The 26873-nt window shown below is 45.2% G+C and overlaps 1 protein-coding gene across 4 annotated transcripts in view; it reads left to right on the forward strand.

The window, feature by feature from the left end:
- The window catches only part of LOC127911372 (RNA binding protein fox-1 homolog 3-like), a 1085108-nt gene that overhangs the window by 774053 nt on the left and 284182 nt on the right, over positions 1–26873 (forward strand). The window contains exons 1-2 of one of the 4 annotated variants that reach the window (XM_052477710.1): positions 4912–5371; positions 5532–5852. The exons of the other annotated variants lie outside the window; for them this stretch is intronic. Coding sequence (XP_052333670.1) covers positions 5835–5852 — 18 coding nt within the window. The 5' untranslated portion in view covers positions 4912–5371; positions 5532–5834. Of the gene's footprint in view, positions 1–4911; positions 5372–5531; positions 5853–26873 lie in introns of those variants that run through there. 4 annotated transcript variants of the gene reach the window in all.

Below are 26873 nucleotides of genomic sequence, written 5' to 3' on the forward strand. Positions count from 1 at the left end.
TATGGGTGCATAGTAGTCAATGGAATGTATGGAGAATGGAATGTATGGGGATGGAATGTATGGGAATGGAAGGAATGGAATGTATGGGGAATGAAATGTATGGGGAATGGAATGTATGGGGAATGGAAGGAATGGAATGTATGGGGAATGGAATGTATGGGAATGGAATGTATGGGGAATGGAACTTGTAACGAATGAAACATATGGCGAAGGGAACGTATGGGGAATGGAATGTATGGGATTGGAATGTATGGGGAATGGAATGTATGGGGAATGGAATGTATGGGGATTGGAATGTATGGGGATTGGAATTGTAACGAATGGAACATATGGCAATGGAACATTTGGGGAATGGAACGTATGGGGAATGGAACGTATGGGGAATGGAACGTACGGCTAATGGAACGTATGGTGAATGGAACGTATGGTGAATGGAATGTATGGTGAATGGAATGTATGGGGAATAGAATGTATGGTGAATGGAATGTATGGGGAATGGAAAGTATGGGGAATGGAATGTATGGGGAATGGAATGTATGGGGAATGGAACGTATGGGGAATGGGATGTATGGGGGATGGAACGTGGCTAATGGAACGTACGGTGAATGGAATGTATGGGGAATGGAATGTATGGGGAATGGAAAGTATGGGGAATGGAATGTATGGTGAATGGAATGTATGGGGAATAGAATGTATGGTGAATGGAATGTATGGGGAATGGAAAGTATGGGGAATGGAATGTATGGGGAATGGAATGTATGGGGAATGGAACGTATGGGGAATGGAACGTATGGGGAATGGGATGTATGGGGAATGGAACGTACGGCTAATGGAACGTACGGTGAATGGAATGTATGGTGAATGGAATATATGGTGAATGGAAGTTAGAGAATGGAATGTATTTGTCAATGAGATACACAGTGGGGTCTGAATTTTTTTTTTTAAATACTGAGGTAGAAAATCAGGAGTCTAGAATATTTTATTCTAATATAATTGCTCTGAGAAAGAGGTTTTGTAATATCAACTGGGTGAAATTCCACAGTGTGCCGTCACAGCAGCAAGATTTGTGACCTGTTGCCGCAAGAAAAGGTCAACCAGTGAAGAACAAACACCAGTGAATATGAACCCATATTTATGTTTATTTATTTTCTATTTTGTACTTTAGCTATTTGCACGTAGTATGACATTTCAAATGTCTTTAATCTTTTGGAACTTTTGTGCCGGGACGGCAGGGTAGCCTAGTGGTTAGAGCGTTGAGCGAGAAGTTCAAACCCCTGAGCTGACAAGGTACAAATCTGTCGTTCTGCCCCTGAACAAGGCAGTTAACCCACTGTTCCTAGGCCGTCATTGAAAATAAGAATGTGTTCTTAACTGACTAGTAAAATAAAGGTGAAATAAAAAAAAAACTGTTAATTTCACTTTTGTTTATTATCTATTTCACTTGCTTTGGCAATGTAGATTATAACTTTCCCATGCCAATGTAGACCTTTAATTAAATTGAAATTGAGAGAGAGAGAGAGAGTGAGACAGAGAGAAAGAGAGAGTGAGACAGAGAGAAAGAGAGAGAAAGAGAGAGAGAGAGAGAGAGAGAGAGAGAGAGAGAGAGAGAGAGAGAGAGAGAGAGAGAGAGAGAGAGAGAGAGAGAGAGGATAGTGGCTTGTAGAATTGAAGAGAATTGAGAGAAATACTTTAAATGCACTCTGTTGGTAATGAGATCTCTGTCTCAGCTCAGTAAAAGCTGTGTGTGTGTGTGCGTGTGCGTGTGCGTGTGCGTGTGCGTGTGCGTGTGTGTGTGTGTGGTAGTTGAGAGGTTAATACAGTGATGCCTCAGTGGCATATTGACTGTACAGGGCTAAATCTGCTGAGGCAAGCTCAGTGTTGCATCCATCCCTAACCCCCACCCCCTGCTCGTTTTACACACACACACACACACACACACACACACACACACACACACACACACACACACACACACACACACACACACACACACACACACACACACACACACACACACACACACACTCACACAGCTAGGACCTGTCAGCCTCCACTATTCACCCTGCCTTTCCCTTGGCCCAGGCTGACTTGTGATTGGCTAACGCTCCGTAAAGCTGAATTCAGCAAAGCCTTTTGCTCCTATCCGTGACTCCCCACCTCTCCCTCTGCAGAGGAGGAAATGAAGGAGGGAACAAAAGAAAACAAGAAAGAAAACAAGCAGCTCTGGATATGATCCTCCCCTCCTCTTCTCTCTCTCTCTCTCTCTCTCTCTCTCTCTCTCTCTCTCTCTCTCTCTGTCTCTCTCTGTCTCTCTCTCTCTCTCTCTCTCTCTCTCTCTCTCTCTCTCTCTCTCTCTCTCTCTGTCTCTCTAGTTCTGTGTCTGTTTTGTTTTTATGGCTCAATCCTTATACACAACAAGTTAGAGAACAACCTTACCTTAGCTCTCTGTTGCTCTGTACAATATCCACAGTCTCTCTCACCAGCTCTACTGCACCTCTACCACCCGGTGGCTTCACAACCACTACAGCTACAGAGGAACAAGCTTTCCCCACCTTCACTCACCACATCCAGCTTCGAGCAAAACAGTCTCATCCCTCTACGAGCAAACAGTCTCATCCCTCTACAAGCAAACAGTCCCATCCCTCTACGAGCAAACAGTCTCATCCCTCTACGAGAAAACAGCCTCATCCCTCTACGAGCAAACAGTCCCATCCCTCTATGAGCAAACAGTCTCATCCAGCTACGAACAAACAGTCTCATCCAGCTACGAGCAAAAAGTCTCATCCAGCTATGAGCAAACCGTCTCATCCCTCTACGAGCAAACCGTCTCATCCCTCTACGAGCAAACAGTCCCATCCCTCTATGAGCAAACAGTCTCATCCCTCTACGTGCAAACAGTCTCATCCCTCTACAAGCAAACAGTCTCATCCCTCTATGAGCAAACAGTCTCATCCCTCTACGAGCAAACCGTCTCATCCCTCTACGAGCAAACAGTCTCATCCCTCTACGAGCAAACCGTCTCATCCCTCTACGAGCAAACAGTCTCATCCCTCTACGAGCAAACAGTCTCATCCCTCTACGAGCAAACAGTCTCATCCCTCTACGAGCAAACAGTCTCATCCAGCTACGAGCAAACAGTCTCGAAACTCTACGAGCAAACAGCCTCATCCAGCTATGAGCAAACAGTCTCATCCCTCTACGAGCAAACAGTCTCATCCAGCTACGAGCAAGCAGCCTCATCCAGCTATGAGCAAACAGTCTCATCCCTCTACGAGCAAACAGTCTCATCCAGCTACGAGCAAACAGTCTCATCCCTCTACGAGCAAACAGTCTCATCCAGCTACGAGCAAACAGTCTCGAACCTCTACGAGCAAACAGCCTCATCCAGCTATGAGCAAACAGTCTCATCCCTCTACGAGCAAACAGTCTCATCCAGCTACGAGCAAGCAGCCTCAAACCTCTACGAGCAAACAGTCTCATCCAGCTACGAGAAAACAGCCTCATCCAGCTACGAGCAAACAGTCTCATCCCTCTACGAGCAAAAAGTCTCATCCAGCTACGAGCAAACAGTCTCAAACCTTTATGAGCAAACAGTCTCATCCCTCTACGAGCAAACAGTCTCAAACCTTTATGAGCAAACAGTCTCATCCAGCTACGAGCAAACAGCCTCAAACATTTATGAGCAAACAGTCTCATCCAGCTACGAGCAAACAGCCTCATCCAGCTACGAGCAAACAGCCTCATCCAGCTACGAGCAAACAGTCTCATCCAGCTACGAGCAAACAGTCTCATCCAGCTACGAGCAAACAGCCTCATCCAGCTACGAGCAAACAGTCACATCCAGCTACGAGCAAACAGTCTCATCCAGCTAAGAGCAAACAGTCTCATCCAGCTACGAGCAAACAGCCTCATCCCTCTACGAGCAAACAGTCTCATCCAGCTACGAGCAAGCAGCCTCAAACCTTTACGAGCAAACAGTCTCATCCAGCTACGAGCAAAGCCTCAAACCTCTACGAGCAAACAGTCTCATCCAGCTACGAGCAAACAGCCTCATCCAGCTACGAGCAAAGAGTCTCATCCCTCTACGAGCAAAAAGTCTCATCCAGCTACGAGCAAACAGCCTCAAACATTTATGAGCAAACAGTCTCATCCAGCTACGAGCAAACAGCCTCATCCAGCTACGAGCAAACAGCCTCATCCAGCTACGAGCAAACAGCCTCATCCAGCTACGAGCAAACAGTCTCATCCAGCTACGAGCAAACAGTCTCATCCAGCTACGAGCAAACAGCCTCAAACATTTATGAGCAAACAGTCTCATCCAGCTACGAGCAAACAGCCTCATCCAGCTACGAGCAAACAGCCTCATCCAGCTACGAGCAAACAGCCTCATCCAGCTACGAGCAAACAGTCTCATCCAGCTACGAGCAAACAGTCTCATCCAGCTACGAGCAAACAGCCTCATCCAGCTACGAGCAAACAGTCACATCCAGCTACGAGCAAACAGTCTCATCCAGCTAAGAGCAAACAGCCTCATCCAGCTACGAGCAAACAGTCTCATCCAGCTACGAGCAAACAGTCTCATCCAGCTACGAGCAAACAGCCTCATCCAGCTATGAGCAAACAGCCTCATCCAGCTACGAGCAAACAGTCACATCCAGCTAAGAGCAAACAGCCTCATCCAGCTATGAGCAAACAGTCTCATCCAGCTACGAGCAAACAGTCTCATCCAGCTACGAGCAAAAAGTCTCATCCAGCTACGAGCAAACAGAGCAAGCCTCCAGCATATAGCTACTGTACCAGCCGCATCAGCAGACGTCAGTCTCACCCTCCCCGCCCCTCACTCCCTCCTTTCTTTCTCTATCCCCTCCCTCCCTCGCCTCATCTCTCCCTCTCCTGACTGCATGGCGGGCTGGCTGTGGTACGGTACCGTCTGTGTAAAGTCTCTTCCACTGTAAAGGATCCCAGCCTCGGTGCACAAAGCCTGGGTATGCCAGCCAGCCCTCACCCCTGCTGCCCCGCCAGTCTCCCGGAACTAGACTGGAGCTTCTGATACAGCAACGAGTAGGAGAGAGAGAGAAGAGTAGGAGAGAGAGAGAGAAGAGTAGGAGAGAGAGAAGAGTAGAAGAGAGGAGGTGCAAGCGAGAGAGCACTGAGAGGTAGAGTGTGCGTGAAAAGAGATCATTTAGAGAGAGAGAAGAGTAGAAGAGAGGAGGTGCAAGCGAGAGAGCACTGAGAGGTAGAGTGTGCGTGAAAAGAGATCATTTGGAGAGAGAGAGGTGGGAGACAGTGGGTAGAACGCTCAAAGAGAAAGAAACAAACTGCAAACGCTGAAGTTGAAGAAGAGGAAAGGAAAAATACGAAAAGGAGAGAGGTAGAAACAACGCCTCCCGGCTTCTTCTCTCTCTCTTCTCATTCCCTCTCTCTCTTTTTCGTTCTTTCTCTCCCGTTTTTCCCTGTGGCAGAGAGCAGACTCTCTCTCTCTTCTCATTCCCTCTCATCTCTGTTACATTCTTTCTCTCTCCCTGTGGCAGAGAGCGGAAGAGTTTTCTAAAGATCCTGCGGACCAGAGAACCAGAGAGAGTTGAGCTTCATTAGAACCATCCAGAAAACAGGACTGACCATTCCGGAGAAAGACGGACACTAAAACTCAACAACCAACCCACAAACAAAGTAGAAAACCAACGAGTGAACGATCGTACTGAGAAACAAGCCAAGGAGCAAGAGAAGGAAAACAGTCGTACAGACGGAGAGACAAAAGAAAGGAAAGGCCTCACCGGTCTCCGTTCCACAAGCCTGTCTTCCAACCCCTGCCACCCCTCTCGACCTCGGCCGAAATGATGATGTATTTTTGGGTGAGTACCTCGCCCGTTTGGGGGTGTAGGGTTTGTGTTGAGAGTATAGGGTGTGTGTTGGGTGTGTAGGGTGTGTGTTGAGGGTGTAGGGTGTGTGTTAGGGATGTAGGGTACGTGTTAGGGGTGTAGGGTACGTGTTGGGGGTGCAGGGTGTGTGTTGGGGGTGTAGGTTACGTGTTGGTGGGTGTAGGGAAATGCCTGGGGAATTGAACTCTGTAGTGGCATATCTAATCCTCTTTCCACTGGGATGGGGGCAGTGTGAAAGGTTATCATACACACACACACAAACCCACACAAACACACACACACACACACACACACAAACACTGGTAATAGTTAACTGTGTCACACGCTGGATGCAAACTTGCCGCATTTGTGAACTGCTCTCTCTCTCTCTCTTTCTTTCTTTCTTTCTTTCTTTCTTTCTTTCTTTCTTTCTTTCTTTCTTTCTTTCATTCTTTCTTTCTTTCTTTCTTTCTTTCGTTCTTTCATTCTCATCTTCCTGTTGTTCTCTCCATCATGTGTAATGCAGCTTCCTGGTATAAACCTGTGTTTCTGTAATGAGGAAGAGGAGAGGTGAGGAGAGTAGAGATGGGGGAGGAGGAGGAGAGGGAGAAGTAGAAAGGGAGAAGAGAGGTGGGAGAGGGAGGGAGGGAGGGAGATGTAGGGAGGGAGAGGAAAGGGAGGGAGAAGAGAGAGGGAAGGATGGAGATGTAGGGAGGGAGATGAAAGGGATGGAGATGTATAGAAGGAGAAGAGAGATGGGAGAGGGTAGATTCTGCTGAATCCCAGGAAAAAGTGGCTTATTTTATCTCATGTAATACTGGACCCTGTCATCTTATCCCGAGAAGGCTTCATTCTACAGCTTCATTCCACAGCTTCATTCCACAGCTTCATTCTACAGCTTCATTCCACAGCTTCATTCCACAGCTTCATTCCACAGCTTCATTCCACAGCTTCATTCCACAGCTTCATTCCACAGCTTCATTCCACAGCTTCATTCCACAGCTTCATTCCACAGCTTCATTCCACAGCTTCATTCCACAGCTTCATTCCACAGCTTCATTCCACAGCTTCATTCCACAGCTTCATTCCACAGCTTCATTCCATTGCCCTGCTGGAACGTTGTCCCATTTCACCCCATGTGGCTCAGTTGGTAGAACACAACCCTTACAACACCAGGGTTGTTGGTTGGATTCTCACGGAGGACCGGTATGAAAGGTGTACACACTCACAGTACACCAATCACCATAAGATGTCTTGTTCTCTCAGAACACTGATGATGCACTCACTACTGTAAATCGCTCTGGATTAAGAGTTTCTGCTGAATGACTAACATGTAATTGTAAGCAGGGATGCAGAGTCCCTTGACTTTTTGTTTTGGGTAGAGATCCGAGATGAAATATCTAGAGGATCTTTACGTTGAAACGTTGTGAACGGTAGTGCATCATCAGTGCTCTGAGAGAACAAGACATCTTATAGTGATTGGTGTGTATAGTCCAACCCCCACATCCTCCAAAAACATACTTTGCGCACTGGTGTGTGGTGTTGTGTTGTGGTGTTGTGTGGTGTTGTGTGTTGTTGTGTGTTGTGTTGTGGTGTTGTGTGTTGTTGTGTGGTGTTGTGTTGTGTGTTGTGTTGTGTGGTGTTGTGTTGTGTGGTGTTGTGTGTTGTGTTGTGTGGTGTTGTGTGTTGTTGTGTGTTGTTGTGTGGTGTTGTGTGTTGTTGTGTTGTTGTGTGGTGTTGTGTGTTGTGTGTTGTTGTGTGTTGTTGTGTGGTGTTATTTTGTGTGTCGTTGTGTTGTGTGTTGTTGTGTGGTGTTGTGTGTTGTGTGTTGTTGTGTGTTGTTGTGTGGTGTTATTTTGTGTGTCGTTGTGTTGTGGGTTGTTGTGTTGTTGTGTGGTGTTGTGCGTTGTGGTGTTGTGCGTTGTGGTGTTGTGTGTTGTGTGTTGTGTGGTGTTGTGCGTTGTGGTGTTGTGTGTCGTTGTGTTGTGGGTTGTTGTGTTGTTGTATTGTTGTATTTTGTGTTGTTGTATTGTGTGTTGTGGTGTGGTGTGTTGTTGTATTGTGTGTTGTTGTGTGGTTTGAATTGTTGTTGTGTTGTGTGGTGTTGTGAGTTGTGTGGTGTGGTGTTGTGTTGTGAGAAGAGGAAGGATAAGACAGAGCGCGCGCGCGCGCGAGAGAGAGAGGGAGAGAGAGAGAGAGAGAGGGAGAGAGAGAGAGAGAGAGAGAGAGAGAGAGAGAGAGAGAGAGAGAGAGAGAGAGAGAGAGAGAGAGAGAGAGAGAGAGAGAGAGAGAGAGAGAGAGAGAGAGAGAGAGAGAGAGAGAGAGAGAGAGGTGAAGTGCTGCAATGTTATATGATGTAATCTGCTCTATGCTGGATCTGACTGTCAACTACTACTGTACCAAGTCAAGATCCCTCAATATAACTCAATCTTTATTCATACTCAATGGGCTATATACACGCAGCTTGTTCAACTGCAGACAAACTCTTCTTTGTATCACGAAGATATCAGTTATAACACAACTATTGTGTCAAATGCGTTGCGTATCGGTGTAACAAGCTCCAGATAGTCTGTATGTTTCGCATTCAGGAAAAGTATTCAGACCCCTTGACTTTTTCCACATTTTGTTACATTACAGCCTTATTCTAAAATGGATTCAATTGTTTCCTTTCCCATCATACATAATGACAAAGTAAAAACTATTTCACTTTTTTTTTTGCTAATGTATTAACAATAAAAAAACGGAAATATCAGATTGACATAACTGTTCAGATATTTTAATCAGTACATTGTTGAAGCACCTTTGTCAGAGATTACAGCATCGAGTCTTCTTGGGTGTGACGCCACAAGCTTGGCACATCTGTTTTTGGAGAGTTTCTCCCATTCTTCTCTGCAGATCCTCTCAAGCTCTGTCAGGTTGGATGGGAGAGTCGCTGCAATGCTATTTTCAAAGCCACTCCTCCGTTGTCTTGGCTGTGTGCTTAGGGTCATTGTCCTGTTGGCAGGTGAACCTTCTCCCCAGTCTGAGGTCCATAGCAGTCTGGAGCAGGATTTCATCAAGGATCTCTCTGTATTTTGTTCCATTCATCTTTCCCTCGATCCTGACCAGACTTCCAGTCCCTGCAGCTGAAAATCATCCCCACAGCATGATGCTGCCACTGCTATGCTTCACCGTAGAGCTCTGTCAGAGTGACCATCGGGTTCTTGGTCACCTCCCTGACCAAGGCCCTTTTCCCCTGATTGCTCAGTTTGGCCGGGCGGACAACTCTAGGAAGAGTATGTGGTCTTGGATACATTCAATGCTGCAGACATTTTTTGGTACCCTTCCCCAGAACTGTGCCTCGACACAATCCTGTCTCGGAGCTCTATAGACAATTCCTTCGACCTCATGGCTTGAATTTTGCTCTGACATGCACTGTCAACTGTGGGACCTTTATATAGACAGGTGTGTGCCTTTCCAAATCATGTCCAATCAATTGAATTCACCACAGCTGGACTCCAATAAAGTTGTGGAAACATCTCAAGGATGATCAATGGAAACAAGATGCACCTGAGCACAATGCCGAGTCTCATAGCAAAAGGTTTGAAGACTTATGTCAATAAGGTATATCAGTTTTATTTTATTTTTTTATTATTAGCAGAAATTTCTAAAAACCTGTTTTTGCTTTGTCATTATGGATTATTGTGTGCAGATTGGTGAGTCCATTTTTTATTTAATCTGTTTTAGAATAAGGCTGTAACGTAACAAAATGTGAAAAAAGTCAAGGTGTCTGAATACTTTCCAAATGCACTGCATGTCTACACCCTCTTCTCTGTCCTCCTCTAGATGTGCCTAGTTTTATGTGTCTTAAAGGATTTAATGATGGTCTGAGAGGAGTCTGTCTGTCTGTCTGTCTGTCTGTCTGTCTGTCTGTCTGTCTGTCTGTCTGTCTGTCTGTCTGTCTGTCTGTCTGTCTGTCTGTCTGTCTGTCTGTCTGTCTGTCTGTCTGTCTGTCTGTCTGTCTGTCTGTCTGTCTGTCTGCCTGTCTGCCTGTCTGCCTGTCTGCCTGTCTGTGAGTGTAGATGTGGCACTAGCTAGCAGGGCTCTTTGATACAGGGCTGCTACCTTGCAGCACAGTACAGTAAGTTACATTAATCATTCCCCTTCATCACTCTACCTCACCAGACCCCACCGCTAGACTGTGGAATGCATCTCAAATGGCACCCTATTCCCTACATAGTGCACTACGTTTGACCAAAACCTATGGGCCCTGGACAAAAGTAGTGATCTTTATAGGAAGTAGGGTGCCATTTGGACATTACAAGTCTGTACCAGGAGCCGCATAAACTCCAGATAAAAACAGCTAAATTGTAGCTACAAAGGGCCAAGCAACCGAAATAGAAACACGCGTTACAAACATGCAAACAAATGAACTGACATACAGAGAATAGAGCTGAAAGGTCTTACAGTCCATATGTACGACACAGTGAGTCACACATAGGAAGGAAAGAGAGGAAGACAAGAGAGGAAGACAAGAGAGGAAGGAAAGAGAGGAAGGAAAGAGAGGAAGACAAGAGAGGAATGAAAGAGAGGAAGACAAGAGAGGAAGACAAGAGAGGAAGGAAAGAGAGGAAGACAAGAGAGGAAGGAAAGAGAGGAAGACAAGAGAGGAATGAAAGAGAGGAAGACAAGAGAGGAAGGAAAGAGAGGAAGGAAAGAGAGGAAGACAAGAGAGGAAGGAAAGAGAGGAAGGAAAGAGAGGAAGACAAGAGAGGAAGGAAAGAGAGGAAGGAAAGAGAGGAAGACAAGAGAGGAAGGAAAGAGAGGAAGGAAAGAGAGGAAGACAAGAGAGGAAGGAAAGAGAGGAAGACAAGAGAGGAAGGAAAGAGAGGAAGGAAAGAGAGGAAGACAAGAGAGGAAGGAAAGAGAGGAAGGAAAGAGAGGAAGACAAGAGAGGAAGGAAAGAGAGGAAGGAAAGAGAGGAAGACAAGAGAGGAAGGAAAGAGAGGAAGACAAGAGAGGAAGGAAAGAGAGGAAGACAAGAGAGGAAGGAAAGAGAGGAAGACAAGAGAGGAATGAAAGAGAGGAAGACAAGAGAGGAAGGAAAGAGAGGAAGGAAAGAGAGGAAGACAAGAGAGGAAGACAAGAGAGGAAGAAAGAAGGAAGAGAGGAGGAAGACAAGAGAGGAAGAAAGAGAGGAAGGAAAGAGAGGAAGACAAGAGAGGAAGGAAAGAGAAAGACAAGAGAGGAAGGAAAGAGAGGAAGACAAGAGAGGAAGGAAAGAGAGGAAGAAAGAGAGGAAGACAAGAGAGGAAGGAAAGAGAGGAAGACAAGAGAGGAAGGAAAGAGAGAAGGAGAGAGAAGACAAGAGAGGAAGACAAGAGAGGAAGGAAAGAGAGGAAGACAAGAGAGGAAGAAAGAGAGGAAGACAAGAGAGGAAGGAAAGAGAGGAAGACAAGAGAGGAAGGAAAGAGAGGAAGAAAGAGAGGAAGACAAGAGAGGAAGGAAAGAGAGGAAGACAAGAGAGGAAGGAAAGAGAGGAAGACAAGAGAGGAAGGAAAGAGAGGAAGGAAAGAGAGGAAGACAAGAGAGGAAGGAAAGAGAGGAAGACAAGAGAGGAAGGAAAGAGAGGAAGACAAGAGAGGAAGGAAAGAGAGGAAGAAAGAGAAAGGAAAGAGAGGAAGGAAAGAGAGGAAGGAAAGAGAGGAAGACAAGAGAGGAAGGAAAGAGAGGAAGATAAGAGAGGGAGGAAAGAGAGGAAGGAAAGAGAGGAAGACAAGAGAGGAAGACAAGAGAGGAAGGAAGAGAGGAAGACAAGAGAGGAAGGAAAGAGAGGAAGGAAAGAGAAAGACAAGAGGAAGGAAAGGAAGACAAGAGAGGAAGACAAGAGAGGAAGGAAAGAGAGGAAGACAAGAGAGGAATGAAAGAGAGGAAGACAAGAGAGGAAGGAAAGAGAGGAAGGAAAGAGAGGAAGACAAGAGAGGAAGGAAAGAGAGGAAGACAAGAGAGGAAGGAAAGAGAGGAAGGAAAGAGAGGAAGACAAGAGAGGAAGGAAAGAGAGGAAGATAAGAGAGGGAGGAAAGAGAGGAAGGAAAGAGAGGAAGACAAGAGAGGAAGACAAGAGAGGAAGGAAAGAGAGGAAGACAAGAGAGGAAGGAAAGAGAGGAAGAAAGAGAGGAAGAAAGAGAGGAAGGAAAGAGAGGAAGACAAGAGAGGAAGGAAAGAGGAAGACAAGAGAGGAAGGAAAGAGAGGAAGACAAGAGAGGAAGGACAAGAGAGGAAGACAAGAGAGGAAGGAAAGAGAGGAAGACAAGAGAGGAAGGAAAGAGAGGAAGACAAGAGAGGAAGGAAAGAGAGGAAGACAAGAGAGGAAGGAAAGAGAGGAAGACAAGAGAGGAAGGAAAGAGAGGAAGGAAAGAGAGGAAGACAAGAGAGGAAGGAAAGAGAGGAAGACAAGAGAGGAAGAAAGAGAGGAAGAAAGAGAGGAAGACAAGAGAGGAAGGAAAGAGAGGAAGACAAGAGAGGAAGGAAAGAGAGGAAGACAAGAGAGGAAGAAAGAGAGGAAGACAAGAGAGGAAGGAAAGAGAGGAAGGAAAGAGAGGAAGACAAGAGAGGAAGGAAAGAGAGGAAGATAAGAGAGGAAAAGAGAGGAAGGAAAGAAGACAAGAGAGGAAGACAAGAGAGGAAGAAAGAGAGGAAGACAAGAGAGGAAGGAAAGAGAGGAAGACAAAGAGAGGAAGGAAAGAGAGGAAGACAAGAGAGGAAGGAAAGAGAGGAAGACAAGAGAGGAAGGAAAGAGAGGAAGACAAGAGAGGAAGGAAAGAGAGGAAGACAAGAGAGGAAGGAAAGAGAGGAAGACAAGAGAGGAAGGAAAGAGAGGAAGACAAGAGAGGAAGGAAAGAGAGGAAGACAAGAGAGGAAGGAAAGAGAGGAAGACAAGAGAGGAAGGAAAGAGAGGAAGAAAGAGAGGAAGGAAAGAGAGGAAGACAAGAGAGGAAGGAAAGAGAGGAAGGAAAGAGAGGAAGAAAGAGAGAGGAAGGAAAGAGAGGAAGACAAGAAAAGAGAGGAAGACAAGAGAGAAGGAAAGAGAGGAAGACAAGAGAGGAAGGAAAGAGAGGAAGACAAGAGAGGAAGAAAGAGAGGAAGGAGAGAAGGAAAGAGGAAGAAAGAGAGGAAGAAAGAGAGGAAGACAAGAGAGGAAGGAAAGAGAGGAAGACAAGAGAGGAAGGAAAGAGAGGGAAGACAAGAGAGGAAGGAAAGAGAGGAAGACAAGAGAGGAAGGAAAGAGAGGAAGACAAGAGATGAACGAAAGAGAGGAAGGAAAGAGGAAGGCAAGAGAGGGAGGCAAGAGAGGAAGAAAAGAGAGGAAGGCAAGAGAGGAAGACAAGAGAGGAAGGAAAGAGAGGAAGACAAGAGAGGAAGACAAGAGATGAAAGAAAGAGAGGAAGACAAGAGAGGAAGGAAAGAGAGGAAGACAAGAGAGGAAGGAAAGAGAGGAAGACAAGAGAGGAAGGAAAGAGAGGAAGGAAAGAGAGGAAGGCAAGAGAGGAAGACAAGAGAGGAAGGCAAGAGAGGAAGACAAGAGAGGAAGGAAAGAGAGGAAGACAAGAGAGGAAGGAAAGAGAGGAAGACAAGAGAGGAACAAGGAAAGAAGAGGAAGACAAGAGAGGAGAGGAAGACAAGAGAGGAAGACAAGAGAGGAAGGAAAGAGAGGAAGACAAGAGAGAAGGAAAGAGAGGAAGACAAGAGAGGAAGACAAGGAAAGAGAAGACAAGGGAATGAAAGAGAGGAAGACAAGAGAGAAGACAAGAGAGAAAGGAAAGAGAGGAGAGACAAGAGAAAGGAAAGAGAAAGACAAGAGAGGAAGAAAGAGAGGAAGACAAGAGAGGAAGGAAAGGGAGAGACAAGAGAAGGAAAGAGAGAGGAAGGAAGAGAGGAGAGGAAGAGAGAGGGAAGGAAAGAGAGGAAGACAAGAGAGGAAGGAAAGAGAGGAAGGAGAGGAAGACAAGAGAGGAAGGAAAGAGGAAGATAAGAGGGAGGAAGAGGGAAGACAAGAGAGAAGGAAGAGAGGAAGACAAGAGAGGAAGGAGAGGAGAGGAAGACAAGAGAGGAAGAAAAGACAGAGAGGAAGACAGAGGAAGAGGAAGAGAAGAGAGGAAGGAAAGAGAGGAAGACAAGAGAGGAAGGAAAGAGAGGAAGACAAGAGAGAAGGAAAGAGAGGAAGACAAGAGAGAATGAAAGGAAGAGAGAGGAAAGACAAGAGAAAGGAAAGAGGAAGACAAGAGGAGGACAGAGGATGGAGGAGAAGAGGAAGGAGGAAGACAAGAGAGGAAGGAAGAGAGGAAGACAAGAGAGGAAGGAAAGAGAGGAAGACAAGAGAGGAAGGAAAGAGAGGAAGACAAGAGAGGAAGGAAAGAGAGGAAGACAAGAGAGGAAGGAAAGAGAGGAAGACAAGAGAGAAAGGAAAGAGAGGAAGACAAGAGAGGAAGGAAAGAGAGGAAGGAAAGAGAGGGAAGACAAGAGAGGAAGGAAAGAGAGGAAGACAAGAGAGTGAAAGCAAGAGATGAAGGAAAGAGAGGAAGACAAGAGAGGAAGGAAAGAGAGGGAAGACAAGAGAGGAAGGCAAGAGAGGAAGACAAGAGAGGAAGGAAAGAGAGGAAGACAAGAGAGGAAGGAAAGAGAGGGAATGAAAGAGAGGAAGGAAAGAGAGGGAAGACAAGAGAGGAAGGAAAGAGAGGAAGACAAGAGAGTGAAGGCAAGAGATGAAGGAAAGAGAGGAAGACAAGAGAGGAAGGCAAGAGAGGAAGACAAGAGAGGAAGGAAAGAGAGGGAGACAAGAGAGGAAGGAAAGAGAGAAAGGAAATAGAGGAAGGAAAGAGAGGAAGAAAAGAGAGGAAGGAAAGAGATGAAGACAAGAGAGGAAGGAAAGAGAGAGCACCGTAAAGAGGGATCAAAGAGGAGTCCCACACAGTGTTTGCAGAAGCAGGGAATGAACTAAAGGTGCTTGAGGAGGTTGTCCAGGTGTTTACAGAAGAACAACAAGGGATGAAAGGAAAAGGTGATGACCATCTTGTTTTCCTTCCTCTTGTTTGTGTTCCCTGGTCATCATGGTTAATTATTCATAGAAGAAGATATATTTTTATTAGACCTTTATTTAGCCAGGGAGTCATGCTGAGACCACGGTCTCTTTTGCAGAGGAGTCCTGCATGAACACATCAATAAACAACAGTTACGCTATACATATGTCCTATCTGAGACGAGGAGAGGAGATGAAAGGAGAAGAGATGGAGAGAGGAGAGGAGAGGAGAGGAGAGGAGAGGAGAGGAGAGGGAGGAGAGGAGAGGAGAGGAGAGGAGAGGAGAGGAGGAATGTGGCTTTCTCCTCCTTCCCTCTTCAGTGTTTGTTAGCTAATAAATCATTCAGAGAGAGAGATGTGGAGAATAGTTCTATGTTGCAAACAGTTGACCTTCTGGTTCGTCCTCATTTCACTACATTAGTGGACAGAGGAGCTTTTCCCATCGACTCTACTGTAGTTTTTTGTCCTATACTATTAATATTATTATTTTTAATCCCAGCCCCCGTCCCTGCAGGAGGCAGCCTATGCCTTTTGGTAGGCGGTCATTGTAAATAACAAGTTATTCTTAATTGAATTGCCAAGTTAATTAAATAAAGGTGTTTTATTATCAGTGGATTGAACACCAGAGGTACAGTAACAGGGGAATCAGCAGAGGTACAGTAACAGGGGAATCAACAGAGGTACAGTAGCAGGGGAATCAGCAGAGGTACAGTAACAGGGGAATCACCAGAGGTACAGTAACAGGGGAATCAGCAGAGGTACAGTAACAGGGAATCAGCAGAGGTACAGTAACAGGGGAATCAGCAGAGGCACAGTAACAGGGGAATCAGCAGAGGTACAGTAACAGGGGAATAAGAGGTAGGGGGAATCAGCAGAGGTACAGTAACAGGGAATCAGGTACAGAACAGGTACAGTAACAGGGGGAATCAGCAGAGGTACAGTAACAGGGAATCAGCAGAGGTACAGTAACAGGGGAATCAGCAGAGGTACAGTAACAGGGAATCAGCAGAGGTACAGTAACAGGGGAATCAGCAGAGGTACAGTAACAGGGGAATCAGCAGAGGTACAGTAACAGGGGAATCAGCAGAGGTACAGTAACAGGGGAATCAGCAGAGGTACAGTAACAGGGGAATCAGCAGAGGTACAGTAACAGGGGAATCAGCAGAGGTACAGTAACAGGGGAATCAGCAGAGGTACAGTAACAGGGGAATCAGCAGAGGTACAGTAACAGGGGAATCAGCAGAGGTACAGTAACAGGGGAATCAGCAGAGGTACAGTAACAGGGGAATCAGCAGAGGTACAGTAACAGGGGAATCAGCAGAGGTACAGTAACAGGGGAATCAGCAGAGGTACAGTAACAGGGGAATCAGCAGAGGTACAGTAACAGGGGAATCAGTAGAGGTACAGTAACAGGGGAATCAGCAGAGGTACAGTAACAGGGGAATCAGCAGAGGTACAGTAACAGGGGAATCAGCAGAGGTACAGTAACAGGGGAATCAGCAGAGGTACAGTAACAGGGGAATCAGCAGAGGTACAGTAACAGGGGAATCAGCAGAGGTACAGTAACAGGGGAATCAGCAGAGGTACAGTAACAGGGGAATCAGCAGAGGTAGCAGTAACAGGGGAATCAGGGGAATCAGCAGAGGTACAGTAACAGGGGAATCAGCAGAGGTACAGTAACAGGGGAATCAGCAGAGGTACAGTAACAGGGAATCAGCAGAGGTACAGTAACAGGGGGAATCAGTAGAGGTACAGTAACAGGGGAATCAGCAGAGGTACAGTAACAGGGGAATCAGCAGAGGTACAGTAACAGGGGAATCAGCAGAGGTACAGTAACAGGGGAATCAGCAGAGGTACAGTAACAGGGGAATCAGCAGAGGTACAGTAACAGGGGAATCAGCAGAGGTACAGTAACAGGGGAATCAGTAGAGGTACAGTAACAGGGGAATCAGCAGAGGTACAGTAACAGGGGAATCAGCAGAGGTACAGTAGCAGGGGAATCAGCAGAGGTACAGTAACAGGGGAATCAGTAGAGGTACAGTAACAGGGGAATCAGCAGAGGTACAGTAACAGGGGAATCAGCAGAGGTACAGTAACAGGGGAATCAGCAGAGGTACAGTAACAGGGGAATCAGCAGAGGTACAGTAACAGGGGAATCAGCAGAGGTACAGTAACAGGGGAATCAGTAGAGGTACAGTAACAGGGGAATCAGCAGAGGTACAGTAACAGGGGAATCAGCAGAGGTACAGTAACAGGGGAATCAGCAGAGGTACAGTAACAGGGGAATCAGCAGAGGTACAGTAACAGGGAATCAGCAGAGGTACAGTAACAGGGGAATCAGCAGAGGTACAGTAACAGGGGAATCAGCAGAGGTACAGTAACAGGGGAATCAGCAGAGGTACAGTAACAGGGGAATCAGTAGAGGTACAGTAACAGGGGAATCAGTAGAGGTACAGTAACAGGGAATCAGCAGAGGTACAGTAACAGGGGAATCAGCAGAGGTACAGTAACAGGGGAATCAGCAGAGGTACAGTAACAGGGGTACAGTAACAGGGGAATCAGAATCAGCAGAGGTACAGTAACAGGGGAATCAGCAGAGGTACAGTAACAGGGGAATCAGCAGAGGTACAGTAACAGGGGAATCAGCAGAGGTACAGTAACAGGGGAATCAGCAGAGGTACAGTAACAGGGGAATCAGCAGAGGTACAGTAACAGGGGAATCAGCAGAGGTACAGTAACAGGGGAATCAGCAGAGGTACACTAACAGGGGAATCAGCAGAGGTACAGTAGCAGTATGTGATATCCAGGGAATGATGTATCCATGAGATGGGGGTCAGTCTCCCGGTCTTCCAGTCTCCCAGTCTCCCAGTCTCCCAGTCTCCCAGTCTCCCGGTCTCCCAGTCTCCCGGTCTCCCGGTCTCCCGGTCTTCCAGTCTCCCAGTCTTCCAGTCTCCCAGTCTCCCGGTCTCCCGGTCTCCCGGTCTTCCAGTCTCCCGGTCTCCCAGTCTCCCAGTCTTCCAGTCTCCCGGTCTCCCAGTCTCCCAGTCTTCCAGTCTTCCAGTCTTCCAGTCTCCCGGTCTCCCAGTCTCCCAGTCTTCCAGTCTTCCAGTCTCCCAGTCTCCCAGTCTCCCTGTCTCCCGGTCTCCTGGTCTTCCGGTCTCCCGGTCTCCCGGTCTTCCAGTCTCCCGGTCTCCCAGCCTCCCAGTCTCCCAGTCTCCCGGTCTCCCTCATCTCATCCACCCCAGGGTGATATCCCTCCTGCTGATATCCTTTTCTACTGCTGAGAGAGAATACTCTCTCATCTTCCGCTCCCCCCTTTAATCTTCTTATCAACACGGAGATTACACAGCGCCGCGCTTGTAAGAACTAGGAACACAGCGCACAACGAGGGGCGCGGAGGGAACGGAAAGAGGTAGATAAGAAAGAAGAGGACACAGAGAGGGAGAGAGGAGAAAGAGAGATGGAAAGAAGAGAGAGAAATAAGAGAGAGTAAAATAGAGAGAGTAAAGGAGAGAGAGAGAGGGAAAGAAGAGATAGTAAAATAGAGAGAGTAAAGGAGAGAGAGAGGGAAAGAAGAGAGAGTAAAATAGAGAGAGTAAAGGAGAGAGAGGGAAAGAAGAGATATTAAAATAGAGAGAGTAAAGGAGAGAGAGAGAGAGAGAGAGGGAAAGAAGAGAGAGTAAAATAGAGAGAGTAAAGGAGAGAATAAAGGAGAGAGAGGGAAAGAAGAGAAAGTAAAATAGAGAGAGTAAAGGAGAGAGAGAGGGAAAGAAGAGATAGTAAAATAGAGAGAGTAAAGGAGAGAGAGGGAAAGAAGAGATATTAAAATAGAGAGAGTAAAGGAGAGAGAGAGAGAGAGAGGGAAAGAAGAGAGAGTAAAATAGAGAGAGTAAAGGAGGAGAGAGAGGGAAAGAAGAGATAGTAAAATAGAGAGAGTAAAGGAGGAGAGAGAGGGAGAGATGAAGAGTGCATCAGAGGGCGTGACGTACTATCACCCATCATTAGCTCTGTATACACACGTAACACAGGAGGAAAGGTCACCATCCCCACAGTGTCTTTTCGCCTCGGTGACAATATGTTATCTTTCCTCTCAGCGGCTGTGACTAACCCCAGATCAGTGTCTGCATCTCTAACGACACCCTGTTCCCTGTGGACCCTCGCTGCACCCTGTTCCCTGTGGACCCTCGTTGCACCCTGTTCCCTGTGGGCCCTCTCTGCACCCTGTTCCCCGTGGGCCCTCGTGGCACCCGGTTCCCTGTGGGCCCTCTCTGCACCCTGTTCCCTGTGGGCCCTAGTGGCACCCTATCCCCTGTGGGGGGTGGAATAGCAGCAGGAGGAACAGTGGAAGGGGGGTGGAATAGCAGCAGGAGGAACAGTGGAAGGGGGGTGGAATAGCAGCAGGAGGAACAGTGAAAGGGGGGTGGAATAGTAGCAGGAGGAACAGTGAAAGGGGGTGGAATAGCAGCAGGAGGAACAGTGAAAGGGGGGTGGAATAGCAGCAGGAGGAACAACAGTGAAAGGGGGGTGGAATAGCAGCAGGAGGAACGACAGTGGAAGGGGGGTGGAATAGCAGCAGGAGGAACAGTGGAAGGGGGTGGAATAGCAGCAGGAGGAACAGTGAAAGGGGGTGGAATAGTAGCAGGAGGAACAGTGAAAGGGGGTGGAATAGCAGCAGGAGGAACAACAGTGGAAGGGGGGTGGAATAGCAGCATGAGGAACAACAGTGGAAGGGGGGTGGAATAGCAGCATGAGGAACAGTGAAGGGGGTGGAATAGCAGCAGGAGGAACAACAGTGGAAGGGGGTGGAATAGCAGCAGGAGGAACAACAGTGGAAGGGGGGTGGAATAGCAGCATGAGGAACAGTGAAGGGGGTGGAATAGCAGCAGGAGGAACAACAGTGGAAGGGGGAGGAACAACAGGAATAGCAGCATGAGGAACAGTGAGGGGGGTGGAATAGCAGCAGGAGGAACAACAGTGGAAGGGGGGTGGAATAGCAGCATGAGGAACAGTGAAGGGGGTGGAATAGCAGCATGAGGAACAGTGAAGGGGGGTGCGAGCTGAGTTTGAAATTAACAATTAGAAAAAGTCATGAAGGAATGGTCATAATCACTCCCACTCATAATCAGTCACTGATCTACGGAGACAAATCCACCGACACAGGAAATTATATTACATACCAGGAATGAGAGAGAGAGAGAGAGAGAGAGAGAGAGAGAGAGAGAGACAGAGAGAGAGAGACAGAGAGAGACAGAGAGAGACAGAGAGAGAGAGAGAGACAGAGAGAGAGAGAGAGAGAGAGAGAGAGAGAGAGAGAGAGAGAGAGAGAGAGAGAGAGAGAGAGAGAGAGAGAGAGAGAGAGAGAGAGAGAGAGAGAGAGAGAGAGACAGAGAGGAGAGAGAGACAGAGAGAGAGAGAGAGAGAGAGAGAGAGAGAGACAGAGAGAGAGAGAGAGAGAGAGAGAGAGAGAGAGGAGAGAGAGACAGAGAGAGAGAGAGAGAGAGAGAGAGAGAGAGAGAGAGAGAGAGAGAGAGAGAGAGAGAGAGAGAGAGAGAGAGAGAGAGAGACAGAGAGGAGAGACAGAGACAGAGAGAGAGAGAGAAGAGGAGAGAGAGAGAGAGAGAGAGAGAGAGAGAGAGAGAGAGAGAGAGAGAGAGAGAGAGACAGAGAGAGAGAGAGAGAGAGAGAGAGAGAGAGAGAGAGAGAGAGAGAGAGAGAGAGAGAGAGAGGAGAGGAAGAAGAGCAAGAGTGAGGTGGAAATGGGATCTGTTTCTTGTTTCTACTGCACACACGCATACTCATACACACTCAGCCACAAATGCACACACACATACAGACACTCACACACACATACACACATAAACACATAAACTCAAGCACAAGCACGCATTCACATACACACACATACACACACACACATACAATCACTCACATGTACTCACACACAAACACACACTGACACCCATGCTCATACACACACACACACATATACACACACACACACACACACATGCATACACTCACTCACACAGATGCATACACACACACCGTGTATAATGCATGGGGGTCCAGTGACATTAAAATTATAGGTTATTGAGCGTTTTAAAGGGATTGATAGGTCAGAGCTATAGTCTGTGGCAGAGAGAGAGCGAGAGACTGCTACTCCAGTGAGACCCAGGTTTCTCTCTCATACACACAGTCAGAAATACACACTTTTCCACCTCTGCAGCAGTGCTCTTATAAATTACCTGTCGGTTTTACTCAGGACTGTTTTCCTATTCTTCCTCTCCTCTCTTCTCTCCCTCTCCTCTCTTCTCTCCCTCTCTCCTCTCTTGTTAACAGATACTTCCTCTTCTCTCTCTCTCTCTCTCTCTGTACTCTCTTGTTTTCACATTCTTCCTCTTCTCTCTCTCTCTCTCTCTCTCTCTTATTATCCCATTCTTCCTCTTCTCTCTCTCTCATTATCCCATTATTCCTCTTCTCTCTTGTTAACAGATACTTCCTCTTCTCTCCCTCTCTCTACTCTCTTGTTTTCCCATTCTTCCTCTTCTCTCTCTCTCTCCATCCCTCCCCTTCCCTCCCTCCAAATCTCCCTCCCTCCCTTCTCTCCATCCCTCCTTCCCTCCCTTCTCTCCATCCCTCCTCCCTCCCTCTCTTCATCCCTCCCTTCACCCTTCTCTCCAATCCTCCCTCCCTATCTCTCCCTACCTCCCTCCTTCCCTCCCTCATTCCCTCAATCCCTCCCTCTCTCTCCAACCCTCCCTCCCTCCCTATCTCTCCCTACCTCCCTCCGTCCCTCATTCCCTCAATCCCTCCCTCCCTCTCTCTCCACCCGTCTCTCCATCCCTCCCTACCCCTCTCTCTATCCCTCCCTCCCTCCCTTTGGACACACTTACTCATTCAATGTTTTTCTTTATTTTATTATTCTCTAGATTGGAGAATAATTGTGAAGACATCACAACTATGAAATAACACATATGGAATCAAAAAAGTGTTAAACAAATCTAAATATATTTGAGATTCTTCAAAGTAGCCACCCTTTGCTTTGATGACAGCTTTGCACACTCTTGGCATTCTCTCAACCAGCTTCACCTGGAATGCTTTTCCAACAGTCTTGAAGTAGTTCCCACATATGCTGAGCACTTGTGGCTGCTTTTCCTTCACTCTGCGGTTCAACTCATCCCAAACGATATCAATTGGGTTGAAGTAGGGTAATCGTGAAGGCCAGGTCATCTGATGCAGCATTTCTTGGTCAAATAGCCCGTACACAGCCTGGAGGTGTGTTTTGGGTCATTGCCCTGTTGAAAAACAAATGATAGTCCCAGTAAGTGTAAACCAAATGGGATGGCGTATCGCTGCAGAATACTCTGGTAGCAATGCTGGCTATGTGCCTTGAATTCTAAATAAATCACAGACAGTGTCACCAGCAAAACACCCCCACACCATCACACCTCCTCCTCCATGCTTCACGGTGGGAACCACACATTAGGAAATCATCCATTCACCTACTCTGTGTCTCACAAAGACACGGCGGTTGAAACCAAAAATCTAATATTTGGACTCCTCAGACCAAAGGACAGATTTACATCGGTCTAATGTAAATTGCTCAAGTTTCTTGGCCCAAGCAAGTCTCTTGGTGTCCTTTAGTAGTGGTTTCTTTGCAGGAATTCAACCATGAAGGCCTGATTCATACAGTCTCCTCTGCACAGTTGCTGTTGAGATGTGTCTGTTACTTGAACTCTGTGAAGCATTTATTTGGGCTCCGATTTAGGAGGCTGGAATGAACTTAGCCTCTGCAGCAGAGGTAACTCTGGGTTTTCCTTTTTTTGTGGCGGTCCTCATGAGAGTCAGTTTCATCATAGCGCTTGATGGTTTTTGTGCGACTGCACTTGAAGAAACTTTCAAAGTACTCAACATTTTCCAGATTGACTGACCTTCTTGTCTTAAAGTAACGATGGACTGTCATTTCTCTTTGCTTATTTGAACTGTTCTTGCCATAATATGGACTTGGTCTTTTGCCAAATAGGGCTATCTTCTGTATACCAGCCCTGCCTTGTCACAACACAACTGATTGGATCAAACACATTAAGATGAAAAGAAATGTAAAAACAAATCTAATTAAACAAATTAAAAAATAAAAAACCCTGGAATGAGTGTGTGCGTCCAAACTTTTGACAAGTATGTCAAATTTCGAAGTGTAACAATGAGATCTTGTTGAGAAAACCAAAGATTTTCTCCAAAGAATGACAAGTGAGATACAGGGAGAATCTCACTTGCATCCCACACACTCATACCTGCTTCCACATCTCCATACACGAAATGCATTCAGCACCACCAATGAGTTACCACAAAGATTCAAGGTCAGATATCAGATTGTATTGATTGGCCGACGTTCCTTCCTGTGGGGAAACCAGTTTTATCCAGATTTTTTTTGTTAATACACTACTTATTTCTGCTATTCCTTCACCTTAAATACCATATATCATGTAAATACAAACCGTGCATCTCACCATCTGTTTTGAATGGGCCTCGTGTGCAACTAGCTTAAATTGGCGGCTCCACGCGGTGACTGTGTTTCGGAGGTTAATCACAGTCAGGGTTATGTTGATCCCGGTGAGACCTGTCTGTAGGTGCTGGGTTATAGGCCTTTTATCCAAGGCTTACGCAGGCCTCTTAGCTAAAATCACATGATTTTCCCATATATATATATATAGATGCTGTCTGCCAGTGATACAATGTCCTGAGCTATACTGAATTAGGTTGTTTAGAGAGAAACAGGCCAACATACCTTGGTACTGGAGGGATGATAATTGTGTCTGGTTATTTGGTGAGGTATGTGTTTATGTGTGTGTGTGTGTGTGTGTGTGTGTGTGTGCGTGTGTGTGCGTGCGTGCGTGTGCGCGTGCGTGCGTGCGTGCGTGCGTGTGCGTGTGTGCGTGTGTGTGTGTGTGTGTGTGTGTGTGTGTGTGTGTGTGCGTGTGTGTGTGTGTGTGTGTGTGTGTGTGTGTGTGTGTGCGTGCGTGCGTGCGTGCGTGTGTGTGTGCGTGCGTGCGTGTGTGTGTGTGTGTGTGCGTGTGTGTGTGTGTGTGTGTGTGTGTGTGTGTGTGTGTGTGTGTGTGTGTGTGCGTGCGTGCGTGCGTGCGTGCGCGTGTGCGTGCGTGCGTGCGTGTGTGTGTGTGTGTGTGTGTGCGTGTATGTTTGCACATGCACATGTGACCTTGTGTCTGTTCGCAATGCTTGCATGGAAAACATTCAGAAACAAATTGTGAATAAATTGATCCGATGCTGTCGCTCATCCACGTAGTCATCAGGTAGACATGTATTTCTATACGTTTAGACAAATTCATATGTTGTTCTCTGACAAAACAGCTCAAGGAGGAGCTGTAATGGTATGGATACCTCATGTAGGGCGTTGTTTATTTTACACCTAATGAGAAATAATCAAAATGTTATTTGTTTTTCAGATTCAGGTGGTTTTAGAATGAAGGCAAAATGATTTTGTTTTTTATCTCCAAACAGAGAAACATATCCCGGTATTTTAAAACTAATTCTGACTTAAACCATGTTTGTGTGTCCACCCATGTGTTTCAGACCTTAAAAATGTATCACCTGCTATGAAACTACAGAAGTAGGTGCAAACTCTTCTTGGGTCTTGAATTACAGAGAACTCCCTGATTTAAGTGTAACACATTGTATCTTTCAGCAGCAGATCAGAAGAGTGAAAATGTGTGGACAGGGCCAACAGATTTATTAAAACCCTCCTGGAACCTAGTATTGATTTTATATCATTCTATTCAAACATTATATTCTAACCATATGTTCTAACCTAATATTCTGACCTAATATTCTGACCTAAAATTCTAACCTAATATTCCAACCTAATATTCTGACCTAATATTCCAACCTAATATTCTGACCTAATATTCCAACCTAATATTCTGACCTAATATTCTAACCATATATTCTGACCTAATATTCTAACCATATATTAATTATATTATCCTGGAACTAGTATTGATAATACATTATTCTATTCTAACCTAATATTCTAGCCATGTACAGTATTCTAACCTTATATTCTAACCCAATATTCTAAACCCAATATTCTAAACCTAAAATTATAAACCTAATATTCCAACCTAATATTCTGACCATGTGCAGTATTCTAACCTTATATTCTAACCCAATGTTCTAACCCTAATATTCTGACCTAATATTCTAACCATATATTCTAACCTAAAATTCTAAACCTAATATTCTAACCATATATTCTAACCTAATATTCTAACCTAATATTCAAACCTAATATTCTAACCTAATATTCTAACCATATATTCTAACCATATATTCTAACCATATATTCTAACCTAATATTTTAACCTAATATTCTAACCATATATTCTAACTGAATATTTAAACCTAATATTCTGACCCAAATATTCTGACCTAATATTCTAAACCTAATATTCTAACAAATTTTCTAACAATATATTCTAAGCTAATTTTCTAACCTGATATTCTAACCATATATTCTAACCTAATATTCTAACCTAATGTTCTAATCTAATATTCTATCCTAATATTCTAACCTAATGTTCTAACCTAATATTCTAACCATATATTCTAACCTAATGTTCTAACCTAATATTCTATCCTAATATTCTAACCTAATATTCTAACCTAATGTTCTAACCTAATATTCTAACCATATATTCTAACCTAATGTTCTAACCTAATGTTCTAACCTAATATTCTAACCATATATTCTAACCTAATATTCAACCCTAATATTCTAACCATATATTCTAACCATATATTCAAACCTAATATTCTAACCATATATTCTAACCTAATATTCAACCCTAATAGTCTAACCATATATTCTAACCATATATTCTAACCTAATATTCTAACCATATATTCTAACCATATATTCAACCCTAATATGCTAACCATATATTCTAACCATATATTCAACCCTAATATTCTAACCTAATATTCCTTCAGAAATGGCTGTAGATATATTGATTGTTCTGTCCGTGGGATTTAGGGAGGATCTTCTCTGCTCTCACTTTCTGGACTGGTTGATTTGATGTGTGTGACAGCTTAATTTGACAGCCACAGTGTGGCTTGATTCTGTCTCCTTGTGGACATACAGAGAGAGATGGCTGCAATGCTTGCCTAACTTTGTTGGTTTACCTTTATTGGACACCTTTAAGCAATGTTTTGAGCAGAGGAGCAGAGTTGGAGTTTCACAAAGAAATGGAGACATTTAAAACATTTATATGCCAATACAAGTCAATACGATTATTTCATACTGAAATTTTACTTCTGTTATATATTTAAAATAATTTTGGCCCCTTTTAGTGACAATAGTCAGAGTGTGCACTTTCATTATCCTACTTTATCTTTTTAGAATATTATTATATAAACTGTCCACAATATATAGCTAAAATGGCAAACATAGTTATATCATCAGTTCATAAAGTTGAATCCCAAACGTTCAGAACAGTGCCTTAGGGCAGATAATGTCACACATTAGCCACTCTGAGACACTTTATGGTTGATGTCATTATTGTTTACGTATTTATTAAGACAATCGCTACATTATTTCAACACAGCTAATCATATCACCTGCCTAACTACCAAAGGTAATTAGAGCATCGTTTCATGACGTAGAACCAAAACAGAAAAGTACCTTTGGGCAGACAACGCCGCACTTTGAAAATCATTATTGTGTTCATGCTTATTAAGCCGATTACAGTATGTTAGTAAACCCGGTTTAATAAGAGGTAATTATCAACACACGTCCCTGTGGTTCGGCTCCACTGATAACATTAATTTAACATTAATTCAATAATGTTGTTTAGTCACAATTATGACCCAATTACAACCATTTCATTCGGCCCAGAAATGTACTGTCTTGTGACAACTTAACGTTTCACAACATATGTAATTATATT

The sequence above is a fragment of the Oncorhynchus keta genome, chromosome 24 (assembly GCF_023373465.1).
Source record: "Oncorhynchus keta strain PuntledgeMale-10-30-2019 chromosome 24, Oket_V2, whole genome shotgun sequence".
Taxonomy (NCBI): Eukaryota; Metazoa; Chordata; class Actinopteri; order Salmoniformes; family Salmonidae; genus Oncorhynchus; species Oncorhynchus keta.